This window comes from Calypte anna, chromosome 5A, assembly GCF_003957555.1.
Source record: "Calypte anna isolate BGI_N300 chromosome 5A, bCalAnn1_v1.p, whole genome shotgun sequence".
In the NCBI taxonomy this organism is placed as follows: Eukaryota; Metazoa; Chordata; class Aves; order Apodiformes; family Trochilidae; genus Calypte; species Calypte anna.
The window spans coordinates 12140251-12156381 of record NC_044251.1 but is presented as its reverse complement, the minus strand read 5'-3'; the positions used below and the strand labels follow the sequence as shown (position 1 = coordinate 12156381).

Below are 16131 nucleotides of genomic sequence, written 5' to 3'. Positions count from 1 at the left end.
TCATGCATTTTTAGTCTGATCACCATAGCATGACTGTGAATCCATACAGTTCTTACAAGCATCATCTTTGTGTTGACAGTAGAGTGTAAATGTATAACAAAGTTCATGATATGCATAACTATATTCTCGCTTTATAGGCCTTATGGCCAGCTACAAAAGAAAACCCCATGTAACCCAGATGCCAAGTCTTTATATGACTACTTTTATGATATAAATGTAAAATTTTCTTTCAGAGTTGCATTACAGAATAATACGACTTTATCTGAGGGTGAAAATTAGAATTTTTATGAGATTCAAGTCCATCATAGACATGAAGTTGAAATACATATTGTTATAGACAGACTTGCTCCTGGCACAGTAATTATTGTGCCAGATTATTTGATAATCCAGTTCATCATGTGCAAAATACAGATAATTTGACTCAACTGCCACTCTTAAATGTAGAAATTAATATAAAATTTTACAAGATTGCCTTATATTAGCAATTTTTTGAAAGTGATTATGTTAGTTTACAATGCCTAGCTGCATAAAAGGTGCAAGTTACAATCTTAGTATTGGTTTTTAAGTTGGGACAGGAGTACTTGAATAATTCCTCTGGAGCAGCTTCCATGCTCATCCAATCTTTTGGATCTGTAAGAACTAAAGAAATAGAAAATATTACTATCTAAATATATAATCAAGTGAGCATTCATTCTGTAACTGACATATTTCCATTATTCAAATTCCTGTTCATCTCATTCATTGTTAGTGAAATCTGTATATTGACTGTGTGTTATTACTCATTACATAAATTGTTAAAAAAAAAAGTCATGCAATGATCTCAGTACTCAATAACTGCCCTAGTTGTTGCTGCAATGTGTCTGGTGGCTGCCTTATGGCAGGCAAAAAGAGTCTGCTGGAAACAAAGTTTTTATATGTTTGAAATTCAAAAGAATACTGAACAATTAAATTTAGAAAGTTCAGGTATCTGGGTTTTAGCCTGTAGATGCATTGGGCCAGTAGTGCATGCAGAAAAGACCTGGAACAGATAAATACTTGTAGACAGTCATAGAGAGAAAGGCCTGAGCTTGGTTCCCAAAACTTCAGTGGAGGACCCTGTTTGTCAAAGGCCAGGAGCCCAAGATGAGGTCCATATAAGAAGGAAGGACATCCACAGCCCCTCCCGCCTCTCTTCAGCTGGACCCTGGTACCATTTCTATGTGTCCAAGAACAGGAAGCCATCAGCATGTCCTCTGCCACTGGGTTCTAAAAGCTGCTGCACTCTGCTGTTGTAATCCTGTAGTGATGGTGCTCTGAGTCCCATGGGGGGATATATAAAAGCCTGTTTCTAGAACTGAGATATTAAGTAAAGTTGTACAAGTTCCTGAATGTGATGCTTCATCCCATAGCTTCACGTCTGTGCAGGTGTACGTGCACAAGGACTCCTCTCAACAATAATATGGACTCAAATCTCTTTTCACCATTCCTGCAGGAAGCTAAAATTTTTGTTTAGGAAAGGGTTTGGTTTAAAAATAGTTTTCCTAGTTGTATACAACCAAATTTGTTATATCTTGGGTCAGCTCACATGATTTAATTCATTCTTGTATTTTGGGCTGTGCAAATAGTATTATTTCTTTCCACAGCATCATTAACTTTGCCTTCTTGCCGTAACACTGTCTTCCCATGTCTTCTTCAGTTATTACTTGCTTCAGTGAACAATATCAGTGACCAGAGATGATTGTGCTGTAAATTCATTAAGTTCCATTACTGTTTCATGTTTCATTTTCTTTGCATTTTCTCACCTGTAACTTAAATAATTAAGGCAAAAAATCAAACCTAAGACTAATAATAGGTGGCTAATTTTGGTTCCTAACTTCATTTCTCATTACCTAAGTTATCTGAGTTAGATCACAGGGTTATGTTTCTAAAAGAGACTTCAGAAATCTACACTTGGGTCTGTCTCTATAGCAGTCATATGTGTTTTAAATCAAAGTCTGAATACTAAAGCATTTATAGTTTTAACCTTGTAAAAAGACAGTGGTGTGTAAATTGTCTTTTCTAGGTGGTGCACACGAGGGTCTCCAGCACTTGGGTCCTTATGGCAACATCCCAAACATCGTGGCTGAACTGACAGGAGACAACATACCAAAGGATTTCAGTGAAGATCAAGGATATCCTGACCCTCCAAATCCCTGCCCTATTGGAAAGACAGGTAATTCTGCTGTACCTTTCACACCTCTAACTTTGCTGTACTATTGAGGCTTTCAGTGCTGGACTTGGCAATACAACATTGGATCAACAAAGGGTGTTTTCTTTCATTCTCTATCCCAGCAGCAGAACTGTTTTAGAAGAGATTTATTTTTTTTCACTATGTGCACCTTCTGTATCACTATATGACTAGAGAAGGAGAAAGGGAAGAAATCATCTTTACCTTGGAGTGGAAGATGGTGAGATTTATGGTAGCATCTCATTCCCGAGGGAGTTCATTTTTAGGCTGACCCCTGAAAAAAAAGTTATCATTCTGTATAGACAAGATTTACCCTTATTTTAGAGACTTTCACTGTGCCAAGAGGAATGAAACTGTCTGCCCTGATCTCCAACCCAGACCATGAGTCAATATTTAAGATACCTTGGCTCCAATCCACGTGGCTTTATAGCTCACTGAGGGTGCATCTTTGCCAAGAAATGGAGAAGTGTGTGGACATACCCCAGCTCCTTGCAGACAGGCTCCCTCTGGCAGAGGAGCAGTGCAGCCAGAACCCCATGGTACCTGAGAGACCCAGTACCTGAGAGATCCAGTACCTGCCCCAGCTTTGGGCTGGGCATAGACCTGGCCACACGTGTTGTTGGTGCTGGAGGGGCTCTAAAGCAGCACTGCATGTGTATGATACAGACATCTTCCAAGGGAACTGATCTTTTCCCTGTTATTGTAGCCAAGGAATAATTGCCAGTACTGAAAGAAGTAGTAAAACACCCTTTGGCTGCCTTGGGAGCTGGAACTGGGAATGAGCACTCTATTTTTCTCTCATTTTTTTAGTTGTGAGCTAAGAGATCGTTTCGAAATCTTTTCTGTTTAATCTTCTTTTGTGTTATTTGGGTAATACAAACCAGTTGTCAGTATTATTATTTTAAAATGTTATAACTAGCTTAGAATTGATAAAAAAAATAAATACTTCTCATGAAAGGTTTTGCAAACTGTTTTTACATTTTATTAAAAAATATGACAAAATTTCAAGTAGTCCTCACTTACTGTTTTCTACTACTGCCTATTTGGTCCCAATGACTGCATCTCTTCTGGAATAATATCTAATCTTTCATTTTGCTGAATATAGCTGTTGCCTGACAGGTTGCAAATGATGGGTTTAGGTTTTCTTTCTCTCACACACACAGACATTCTGTCTTTTGTGCTTGCCCGTTAGAGACTTCTGTTAGTGATTAGATAAATAAAATAAAAACCTGGCATCCACAAAAATGCCTTTGAAAATCCCTTCAATTTTTCTTTCTTAGGTGAAATAAAAGTTGTTAGCTAAGCCACTACAGTCAGATGGGAACATAGGGGGAATTCTTAGGGAAGTGCTGCCTGTTCAGATGAAGGGCTCTGTGTTAGAGATGCTGTGAGTGAAGATAGTATCTACTAAGATTAGAGTAAAAAGTTTTTCAGAGCCTTAAATGGAAATTCAAGTGGTGACTGTTAAAACTGTATTATGCATACAAATTACCAGAGGCCTTCCTCAATCCCGTCTGTGGATTTGCTTAATGGAAGACAATTTTTCCAGTCACTGTCTACATATGTACATTCCAGAGCAGGAATACATAAACCTGCAGCACTGGAGCTTGAAGACTTTGGGATTAGGTGTCACAGAGGGCACACTTATGTCCAGATACCCTGTGTGTTTTCTACCAAAAGACACAGATGAAGAAGAAGCTCTGAGAAGGTCTACCACATTTCTAGTGTCATCTGCTTCTCTCTTGAGATTACCCTGTCCCTGCTGAGACTGGAATAATTCTTAAGAGTTTGCAGTTAGCTTTAATGGTTTCTGAGTTACTTAGCCAGTATGGTTTTCCTTTGCTTCCTACTGGCAACTTTATTTTTCCCCATTCTAAGGACAAAAAGTGAGAAAGCAGGTTATTGAATCAACTAATTTTTAAGTCAAGTCTTTACTGTTTCCCACATCTAAGGGAAAAAGCTGCAAATCTTATTACATGATGATCACACAAGGACAGAAGGGAAAGTCCACAGGTGTGTCCTCTGGAGTGGCTTTTTTGGCAGATGTGGCTGCTTGGATGCCCAACATCATGGCGGGCTCTCCTTGGGTATGTCTGGGAGGGACTTGGACCACAAACTGCCCATGATGACAAAGCAGAGAGAGCTCCAAGAGCAGACTCTATGCAAAGAGCTATTCTGGCCTCAAGTTGCTGAATTGCTTTGATTCAAATTGCTTTGATTAATATGAAAATTACTTATTTTGGTAAAATGTCCATATGCTGATTTTTAAAAGGTTTTTATTCTTGATGTAACACTTTACCAAATGATCCGTTGTGAATAAAAGAGGTTTATGGACTCCAGGTTAATTACCAATCTGCAGCAATGCCTTAGCATAAAACTTCTGTCACATTGTGTTTTTTGAGAACTTATTACGTGTAAATAATTTTCAAACATTTTGAACAAAGTCATACACTAGAAATGGAGTTCAGTGAGGAGCTACTCAGTGAAGCAAATTCTGTCTTTGCTCACAACATTGTTTTACCATGAGCTTCAAAAGTATTACCTGGGCAATTTCTACAACTTTCTTATGGGCATTTAAAAATGAAAAGATGATCCCTTCTAAATCAAAGTAGCGTGCAGTTCTATGTAATATTAAGCTAAACCACTAACTGAAAAGAAAAACAAAAAAGAGGAGGAGAGCTTGGAAAATGAATTTGTTTAGTTCTGAAGTTTCATTCCATTGTGGGTTGTGCTTTTTTAAAAAAAAATTTAAATATACCCTGAAAAACTCATCAATCTGATTCATCCAGTTCTTTAAACATTTGGTTTGATTTTTTAAATTGCATAATAGCAATGCATTTAGAATTTTGTGGATAAATGTGGTACATATTGTATGTTTCAAAACTATTAAGTATTCAGTGCTTTCTAACATACTTTTGCAGTTGATGATGGGTGTCTAGAAAACACCCCAGACACAGCAGAGTTCAGCAGGAAATACCAGCTACACCAGCACCTTTTTGATCCAGAGCATGACTATCCTAACATGGGCAAGTGGGTGAGTACATGCTTCTTGCTTATTTTTTGTTGCATGGAAATTGGGTATTGTTGGACGTGTGGGATATTATGAAACAACATGGAGAAAATTGTGCTTACTGCTGGAGAATTATCACCCTAAGGGAAACTTCTCAAAAAGGTGAACGTGCTCTTAAAAATATGAAAATAATGCCTGCCGTTGATGAAGAGTCCATAAAAACAGAAAACAGAAATCCTTGTCCTATTAACTGTCCCAAGGCATGACAGCTGTGTATGTGCTTGATCATTGTGACAAACCACATTTCAAATTATGGTGAACCTGTAGCCAAAATTAGTGCAGATTTTGGCACAATATTTCAAAACATAACAGGACCCTAATTTGAAAGATTATCCAGGTTCCGTGGCTGTCCACTGTTTAGATACTTAGATGCTAAAAATAAAATTAAAAAATAAAAAAAATAAATGGAGGCAGCAGTGTCTTAACTCTGGCTTAAGGATTTCCTCTCTTCAGGTTGTGCATTATATAATAATGAAAACCTATTTTACACATTCCACAGAATGAATACAGTGAGCTTAACTCAGAGCAAAAACCTTGCTCTGAGTGTAAAAGGACTTTAATAACTCCAGCTAGACTATTTCTGCAGGCTAGAGGCTCCAAAGGGAGTTCTGCCACTTAATCTTAGATTACATCAGTTAAATGTCCAATCCCAAATCCATCTTCAGGCGCCAGCACAACAATAACAGTGATCATAATTTATGCTTCTAGAGCTAATAATGAAATCTCACTTTACATTGTTATAACACTTTACTTAAGATTGCCCTAAACCAGTGTTCTGCAAGCATATATCGATAAATGGATGTGTTTGGCAGCCTCTTCTCCTGCTGTAATTGTGAGACAATGATTCATCGTTCATAATCAAACCAGTGTAAGATTTATAGTCTTAATTACTTATGTGAGTGCTAAATTTCTAGAGAGAATCATGCCAAAAAAATCTCAATTTTGGAAACTCTTGTTGCATTCTAAGTAATTACCATCAAAGGTTTTCATTTTAAAAACACCAGATGGTGAACTTTCTTATTTATGCCAGATAATGCTGTTAGTTTTATTATTATTCATAAGTAATTTACTTTCATAATACCATTTTTAAGACTATAAAAACACTTCTCTAAACCTTTGGCCTATAGTAACATTTCAGAATCAAGTGTACATACTGCGTTGTCATCAGCAACATATATACTTAACAAATGGTAAGTAATTACTAGTGAATACTGGCCTTCTTTAATTTCTCCATCCATCACGATTAATTCAGGGGGGAAAAAAATGCTCATGCATAGATTAAAAGAGACTATTGGGTACTAAACAATAATCATATCTAGCTGCAGCATAGCCAACTCCAGATCTTTTTAATTAGAGATGAAACAGCTGGTAATGTGCATGAGCAAATGTTTCTGCTGAGATTCAGAACTGCCCCGATTGCCTCCTCATTGTATATTGCTACACATTAAAAAGATAAATACAGCCCTATCTGGTTTTATGGCTGGTTTGGCTATTTTTATCTCTCTGGAAAAGTAAGAGCAGGAAAGGACTCTAAAAATTATCTCTTTGAGGCTTTGTAAAGGAGAGATAAAGTAGATCAGATCTTTTAGGCCACTTAGTGTCATCTGTCAGGCAACTGTGAGCTGACCAGTGGGTAACCGTGGGCATCCTCACCCTCCCTGCCACCAAAGTCCCCTCTGCCTTCTGCTTCTGCCGTGGGACCGGATGCCCTGGGGGCTCCATGTGTACAGATCGCTTTTCCACCGGTTCCTGCCTGCTGGGAAGGCTGGAGGCTGTCAGCACCATCTGAAGCCCTCGGAGCCACGGTGTCTCCTGGACCCGTGTGGGTTGGCGTGTGCTCCCAGCTCCCGGGGGAGCTTCTCCCCTGCTTTTTCCTGCCGCAGCGGGGTTGAGGCAGTGTTACAGTTCCCACTGACTTGTCCTTTCAGGGAGCCAGCCTGCATTCCTTGGTGTAACCACAGTAAAACCCAAATTACGTTAACAGGTCAGGAAAAAAAAAAAAAAAAAAAAAAAAAAAGAAAAAAAAAAAAAGAAAAAAAAAAAAAAAAAGAGAAAAAGAAAAAAAGAAAAGACCTGTTTGCTCATGAATAAAGGGGAAGACACGGGGTGGCTGGTTGGTTTTGGTGCCAGGCTTGGGTGCTTGCAAAGCTCTGGAAGCTCTGCAGGACCCTATGAATAGATGAAACATTTTACAAGGGTAAAGCAAGCCTAGACCCTGTCTTCTACTGCCTCCAGCTGATTCCACACAATTGCTAAATATTATGTGTAAATATGGATAATATGTATGAAGATACAAATACATAAATCATCATAAGTGTACACTGGGTTAGGAGAGGGAAGAGAGGGGAAGAATTTTGCTTCTTTGAGACAAGTCTCTGTCAATATGTTGACCTGAGGAACAGCCTCTGTTTGTGGGGCAAGTTACACAGCTTATACTCTTCTCCCCAGCTCAAAGATCCTTTTTTTATATTATATGTGGGGAACATAGATGGGACAGTGGAAATAGTAAGATGAGGGACTTTTGGAGGTCTCTACCCAGGTGTGCAACTATAGTTTCTATGATTTCTACAGGGTTTTTTTCCCCTCACTCCAGGCTTTTCCTTGCAAGAGACTGGTACTTCCATTTGGGTCTGCCTTTTCTGCACCTTGCAGCATGAATCTTTAGGAGGTCCGAAGAAGCATGGTTGGCATTCAGAAAGACTTGCATAAAGATAGTTTACGATATACAATTTACAGTACAACTCTAAAAACCACTTTTGTGTAAGCTGCTATTTATTGAAACCCAAAGTGTTAACCACTACCACATGTAGGGGTTAAAGAAGAAGAGGGAAGTTCAGCTGTGGTTTCTGACACCAGTATCAATACAAATAGAAAATCAAAAGCAACTATATTTTTCAGCACCACTTCTTTTTACTGGAGCAATGGATATCATGCCCATCTTAGGTAGAAATGATGCCACTTTTGCTTATCAGCTCCGATGGAGGGATCCGAGTCAGTACAAAGAAAGGTAAATGGGAAGCAGGGACAAAAAGATTCAACAAAACTACTGCCTTCTTAAAGAAGTTACCATCTCTGGCTTCCTAATTTTAGTAGATCTCTCATGTCAACCTGTAGTACTCTAACCAGCGTAACCATAAGGGTGCAAAGAAAGCTCCAGGGGTGAGGGGAAAGTAGCCATTCACATTCAGCACATCTTCATATGGCTTCTGTCTTTGATTGGAGAACCTGTGCCTTTATTTCTGACAGCTCCTAGGTGAGGGATGAGGAGGGTGAACAATTGGTGGCTGATGAGCTCAGGCCCTTATGCAGACAACTGTGTTTTCGGGACTCCTGTTGCCATACACGCAAACTCTGAGCTCATGCTCCATAACCTCATTTACTTTGCACTCCACATAATGCTTAAGTAGTAGTTACAATTTTAGAAGATTTCAAAACAGACTAAACAAAATACGATCTTCCTCAGCAGGAACAGTTCAATTGTAAGGAATTTTCCTAAGTGACAGAAACATTAGCTCCAGTAGTCCTGAAATCCAGGAACGCTCATGAAAAGTGTAAGGTCAAATAGTTTACAAAGAGAGTCTTCGGCGCTGCTTTATTTCCTAAAGAGAATCATTTACGCATCAGTGGCTTTCTTTAAAATGTTAAATTTAAGTTTTCCCGAAGTGAGTTTGCACAAATGACTGGCCAAGAATGTCTCCCTTGGCCAGCTTCATCTCTGTTCCCTTTTGGCACAGCTCAGACAAAATAACTGAGGTTGGGCAAGAGATAGGCCTTGTGAATTTGGGGTTTAATGAACATGAGAAGTACAAAACAGACAATTTTGGCAGATTTCATTGTAACACTTGAAAATGTTTGTTTTTTCTCATATCAAGGCTGGAGAGAGGGTAGAAGTGTTTGGTGAATTTGTCTCGCGCTAGAATTACACTTTCTATTTATATAATCAATGTTAGGTCAGTTGTTTATAGCAGAATTAATGGCCTTGTTTATACAGTGTTCTGCTTTTATACATGTAATTCTTCTCTCCTTCCATTTTCAGGTTAGGGTTTGGTTTTGTTTTTCTTCATAATACACAATTGAAACAAAATGTGTTGAGCATGTGTGTGTTATTCCAGACTTTATTAGAATTTACTTCTTGTATGAAATACAACAATATGTGGATGCACTTATGTAAACTATGGTCAGAGGGGGTTTTTTCGTGTTGGATTTTTTTTTTCCTTTCTCATCATCATAACTTTCTCTTCTGCCAAGAGGTTTTTGGCAGTTTTTAAAAGGTTCACCATTAAAAATGTTATAAACCAAGCGGTTTTTAGAAACTTTATTGAGGGCACTACTTAAACAAAGGAAGAGCTGGCGTTGAAGTCCTTTCAACAGAACTTTGCACTGGGAAGTGTTGATATCTGGAAGGCAATGAGCAAAGACAAAACAGTAGGAATTATGCTGATTGGTGTTTTTAAAAGGAATTAGAAAATCCCTTATAAAGCAAGTATTTTTTGTTTCTGTTCTTGTGTCACCTCAAATGTATAGGAAGGTTTACCAGAGACAGGATGCCTGCTTCCTTGCCCTCACACTCTTATTTTTCCTTTTTTCCTTCTGTCCTTTTTTTCTTTTCTCCTTATATATATCTATATGTATTCATAATACATATGATAGAGAAAATATAGTCTATATCTGTATCTATATCAAGTACATGTGACTTAAAGCTCTTATTGCCTAAACATGGATGATAATATAGTGCAACACTGTGGAAAATTATTGTCTTTTTAATTGATAAGACTGTGACTTCTCCAGAACTGCAAAATATTAGCAGGAATATCCAAATATTTATTTGTGGGTTATCTTTTCTGTAAAGCTACGTACCCCGCTAAACTTGCTAACTGTTTAAACAGCAAAAGTAATATTTTAAAAGAAGTGTGTAATTAATTTGATGGCTGCGTTTTTTTTCCCTTTCAGAATAAGAATTTACTCTTTGAGAAGATTAATGGTGGTCCAAAAAGAAGAAAGAGGGTAAGTATCAGAATACTTTATAGCTCCTGTACCACGTAGTGAGCTAATAGGAATTATAATCTTGCTGTTAAAATGAAGAGTTAGTCTAGTGCATCTGCATTATACCTTAGATAAAGTATCAAGTGAAAGAATCTCTGTGAGGAGCTATTACAGCAGGCTTCAGGACTGTCCACCAGGTACAAGACATATTTCTCTAAATAGCCTCTTGCTTTCAGAACATGCACTTCAGTGCACAGCGTTAAATTAAAAAAAAAACAACCTTTATATTTTCTGTATTTTTAGATTGATCCTGTTTGCATGAAACCACTTAAAATTATTTAAATGTATACTATCCATGCCTGTAAATATTTTTTTGCGTGTAACTGACTGTAGAACTGGTTCTCAAGCTCATTTAATTTTATTCATTTACATAGTTAGATTCACCTCAGATTAAACTTCTATCTCTCTGTCCCACTTGCTTGTAAGACAAGGATGAATGAGTCCTCATCTTTCAGCTGGTGAAACAGGGAAGGCAATCCACATATCACTGAGAACCCTGCACAGTCCATCTCTCTATTTTTTCTCTTTCTTTTTTGGTAGCATCAGCCTTTCTTTTCTTAAAAAAAAACAACCCATACCAAAACACCCTCAGGCAGAGAGTCCAAGTCTTAAGCTTTGCTGATTTTTATTTTTTTTTTTTTCTTTTACAAGAAGTATAGCTTTCTGCCAGAAACTAGCTTTTGAAAACATAACAGCACAGGTTAGATTGTAAATGAAATAATTTTTTTTAGATTAACTGAAGTGTAAGTGATGATTTATTTATTTATTTAACTCTCAGACCTAAAGTCTTTGCTAGAAAGGGAGAAAAAGAGTTGATCTTTTCCTGACCCACATCAATGGTAATAAACACTGTTCAGCCATAAATTAATGATCCACCTTGAGCTTAGTCTCTGCCTCCTACTTACATTTGATTTTTGAGTTTGCTAGCGGGAAAGGCAAAAGTGTAGGCAACTGATTTTAACTCTAAGTGCAATTTACTCTGGAAATAGTTATGTGGAATAGTTATTAATAACTAGAACAACATGTTCAAGTAGGCTTAGTGCAATGTAGACATGAGGAAAAAAAAAATTCATACATGTTCTGTTTCATGACTGATTCAGTTGTATTCAAAAGGAATAAAGTCTGTAGAGACATGACAGCCAGACAGCCAGGGGTATCCCAGAATTTTGGAGGTGAAGCTTCACTTTCTTGCTTTGCAGTAGATTAATTAGTTCAGGCACGTCACTTAATGGTAAATTCATTTTGATTTGAATCATCCTATTGTTTTGAAAGTAATACTCTAATGATCATTAATGCCTTAATGAACAATTCCGAATTTTCATTTAATCAGCAGAAGGGCAAGAATGTATTTTTCCAGAAACCAAAAAGCCCACTGGATCCCATTCCTGCCTTTTGCAGTCCCTGTCACTCCTCGATGTCCTTCTGCACAGACAGAGTTTACCTGGGGGCAGCCTGTGCCAACACATTGGTCTTTTGGGCCAGGATGTCCCAATTTTAGCTCAAAGCAAGTCCTGTGTAACTGCATAGTAATTGTGTTGTCTCTATACAGTGCTATAAGTGTGACAGTCACAGAGGCACTACTGCTGTTCATGAAACTAGGTATTCTAAGTGTGTGCATATATTCATTTATTTATATGGATGTGTATAAACACACATACAAGTATACATTCACCTAATCTCTATATATAGGAGAGGGATGTATTTGCCATTTGCTACTGTGTTATTTTTTGCAGCATTTGCAGTGCATGACAAGGAAGGCTACAGTGACTTCTAATTTAAGTAGCAATTCTCCCCTTTTTAACATTTCTATGTATGAGCACAGCCCTGTCCAGAATCTCATATTCTGAATGTGACAGGAGTTCTTCTGTTATAGCTGTCACATCAGCATGGGCTGGGAGTTGTGCACAAAGGTACCCAGGAACTGGTTTGCATTGAATTCAGCACAGCTGTATAGAGTTAAGCTTTTTTTAGCTCCATCAGCCAAAATTTCTGCATTTTATTTTGTGTTCCCTTTTATCAGTTGAAAAAGATTCAAATTTTTATGTATTCTCATTCTCTTTTACTTTATTTCAAAAAGTAGTTGGCAATTACCATTAAGAAAAAAAACAACAACCCCCATTTAATCTTCCTAAGATTCTTCAAATAATACTTAAAAGTGTATGCAACAGTTGAATTTCAGTAAATTAACATTAAGGAGAACTTCTTTAAACAAACACAAACAAGTCGTTTACTTGTGTCTATTTTTAACAATTTAAAGCATTAATTTAGCTTTAGTTCTATATTCAAATATTTTTCCACAATTCCTTTCTGGCTCTTTTTATATTTTTACTTGCAAGAGGCAAAGCGCTCAAAAAAACAGTAGAAGAAAGCAAAAGGGTTGCTCTGTGCTAGGATCAAGTACTAATTACAGTGTCTACAATTTCAAGACAGACAAACTTCAAATCTTTTCCAGAGATTTGACAAATACTTCGGATATTTGAAAATATGTATTTCATGTCTCATTTAAAAGCTTTCCTTTGCATAGTTTTGAACTCCTACATTTTGGTGAAAGAAGCACAGAAACATCTCAAGAAAAGTAATTTCTATGATAGAGCCAGCCTGACAAGAATCAGGAGGTACTGGAAAATTTGCATTCCTCCAAAGTTTGTCCTTAGGCAAACAATTTTTATTGGCACCAAAAACCAGCACAGTAGAATTTTTGTCTATATCTGTGAAGAAGAAAGCATATACTTGAACTTTGTTTACACTGATACTGTAACAGGCCAGGAAGTCTGTGTAAATAATATCTAAGCTAATTCTGAAGCTCCACTCGACTGCTTGATACTTGCGGATGCAGTAAATACATTTTATTCCTTATAGAGAAAATTCAAGCATAGGCTTTCTAAATTACTATCATCTCTAAAGAGTTTGCAGACATGATCTGTTCATCTTCAGTCTCACGTTGAGCTGCTTACATGGTGCAAAGTGAAGTTAAACCATCTCCAGAGACCTTTTTTCCAGCATTCCCTGGCTATTTCAGTGGTAGGAGAGCCATTTCCTATGCCAAAACCTTGCCTGGCTCTGCTTCTCTGCCAGCAGCTTTTTATCTCAGCATCAAGTGAGGAATCAAAGAGGGGTTTCCTGGAGAGGAGATGGGCTGAAGAAGAGACTTCATGGTATTGTGGTATCTAATTTGCTCCCCAGCATAAGGTCTGCTAGAGGATAGTGATTTGAGCTAAAGTTTACTTCCACTTCTCTAACAAGTTCTGTCCTGCCTCAAGAATTAGGGAGCTGGAGCTGCTACTGCTTCTCTGCTGAGCTGAGGAAAGGAGGAGTGGAGCAAAAAGACAGTGTTTATCTCAGACTGTGCTATATTTTTTATAGTACTTCTTCTACTGTTGGGGTTTTTTTTTGTTTGGTTGGGGGTTTTTGTTTGTTTGTGTGTTGATATGGGATTTTTTCTTTTGTTTGTTTTGTTTTGTTGTTTGGTTTTTTTTAGTGTATTGGATTAAATTCATGCACACAAAAATAGAAAACAAAACATTGATTTGTTTTAGATTTATTAGATTTATTAGATTTATTTCCTGGGGGCAAATTTGGGTTCTTTGCTTGGTCTGTAAGCATTTGACAGATATGCATGCATATACTCACTAAACCTAGTTACCTTTTAAATTTAAATATTTCCCTGTTTCTAGTAAGTATACATTATTTTAAACTTTTTCAGAGTGTGAACCCCTATCTGCAAGGACAGCGACTGGATAATGTTGTAGCAAAGAAGTCTGTTCCACATTTTTCAGATGAAGACAAGGATCCTGAATAAGTTCAATAAAAGTGAATGATGAAAACTCATGCCATCCTCTGCTAGATCGTAATATTGCTTATATATAATGATGTATTAAAATCCTTGTGAATGGCAGCATGTTTATTATTTATATAAATGTAGATGAAAAACAGCTGTATTTGTAACATTATGTTCTCCTAGATAACAAAAATATGGCTCTGCTTTTTGTTAAGTTATGGTAAAAGGATAGTTCTGTTGTTTTTATTTTAGTCATGGAGCAAACTTTAAAAATGTTAGTCATTTTAATAGCTAACGTGAGGTAAATGGTCTTAATGAGCAGCTTGTAAGTAGGAAGATGTAAAAAAATGCCCGGTTTGATTCCAACATTTAATCTTAAATGTTACAGTGTTTGACACATGAAAATTATAGTTTTATGTTTTGTTCACAAATATTGTTACTTAGCAAAGACAAAGTATTTATTTTACCCAGGGAATTTTGGCTTTTGGTCTATTTTAATAAACATTTAAGCAAGCTACAAGGTTTGCAAAGTGACATTTTCCAAAATATTTCAGAGGCTCATTTGTCTCGGTTATTACTGTAAATATTAAAAAAAATAAAGAACTTTACCCACTGCAATATTTTTCTATTAGTTTTAATTGTTCCAGATCCACATATGGATATGGAATATATGGATATATTTTCTGTATACTTGCACATCTTTCTTGTCAATGGTACAGTTCTGTGGAAATTAATCTCTCCCACTGGTTCTTTTCTTAGTAACATCAGTGCCTGTGCATTATAAAGTGCTTAAATTATGTGTCCCTGGAATATTATAAGTGAATATGGAGAAATTTGTCTCTACTAGTGAGGCTGTGTCAACATCCTTGAATCTAAATCCAGGATATGAAGGTTATTAGCACTGGTGATCTGAAAAACTATAATACTCCAAAACCATTGGTAGCTATCACTGGTCTTGAAGTTACTCTGGGAAGCTTAAATTGCCTTTTTGCCCCTAGGAGACTGAAGAACTTCATATTCTAGAAAACTGAGCTCTTCCTTTCTCAAAGATGAGAATATAACATTACCTAAAATTCTGTTATTTTTTTGGGGTGCATTTGAAATATTTCAAGTCATGTGCATGAAGCATTAGAATTATGGAAAACACCTTACAGCTTTGAACTTCAAGTCTATGGAAAAATGATGACAGTTTATAAAAAAAACAGGTAAGAAGCTAATAGAAACTAAAAGTCTGAGCTACTTATGGTTAAAGTTAGCAGCACAGCATTTACTCTTTCTATGATAGCACTTAGTAAATTGTATGGATGCAGAGAGTAGGTTTTTGGGGAGACTGCAGAACTACGTTAACATTCTTGGCTGCACAATCAAATTTCCTATTTTAAAAAATTCTGGGAGAGAGAGCTAAATAATATGTAACCCAGTGGGCTTTATACTTACAGATTACATGAAACTGAGGAGGTTGTGTGAAGCACAGACTTCCTTTCACTTCCAGTGCCTGGAATGGCATGAGAGTAATCCAGATGGGATGTATTCCATAGGGATCTATTCTCTGCTTTGGAAGCTCACTCTTTTTATCTGTGCTCCTGCTTAGTCTTCACACAAGTATTGAGACTTGCAAAGGTTGCCTCCAAAACCAGATAAAAACCTGTTCATAGTGGCCTGAATCTGAAACCAGAACCCACTGATGCCTCGTTGTCCAGAGTATGGGAATGGTCATTCCTCCCACCCAGCTTCATAGCCAGCCCCAGGCTTCCAACTGGATTCCCATGCCTAAGGAACTTGCGTTTCTTCAGGTACTCAACTGTCTTACCAGTACTTTTAAAGTAATCTGAGTTCCATTTTGTCCTCATGAGGAAAATCCATTTTGATCTTAGAAAGGACCAGCGCATAATAAAAATCTGTGTGTATGGTAAATGGGAGGCTTTAAAAGGGAGGGACAAAGACATCATTTGCATGGTAGTATCAAAAATCCTATGTCTGATTTCTTACAGCACTTTAGCTCACCACACCCCCTGTGTGGGGATGTGATAATCT

General features: G+C 37.2%; 1 protein-coding gene across 2 annotated transcripts in view; it reads left to right on the top strand.

The window, feature by feature from the left end:
• Positions 1-14715, top strand: part of LOC103529765 (neuroendocrine protein 7B2) — a 44804-nt gene extending 30089 nt beyond the window's left edge. Inside the window, exons 3-6 of one of the 2 annotated variants that reach the window (XM_008495253.2) lie at positions 2042-2191; positions 5128-5240; positions 10227-10280; positions 14023-14715. In XM_008495253.2, the coding sequence (XP_008493475.2) occupies positions 2042-2191; positions 5128-5240; positions 10227-10280; positions 14023-14118 (413 nt within the window). In that variant the 3' untranslated portion in view covers positions 14119-14715. The remainder of the gene's footprint in view (positions 1-2041; positions 2192-5127; positions 5241-10226; positions 10281-14022) is intronic. The other variant, XM_030451601.1, reaches the window with a different exon arrangement.
• Positions 14716-16131: the final 1416 nt, after the last annotated feature.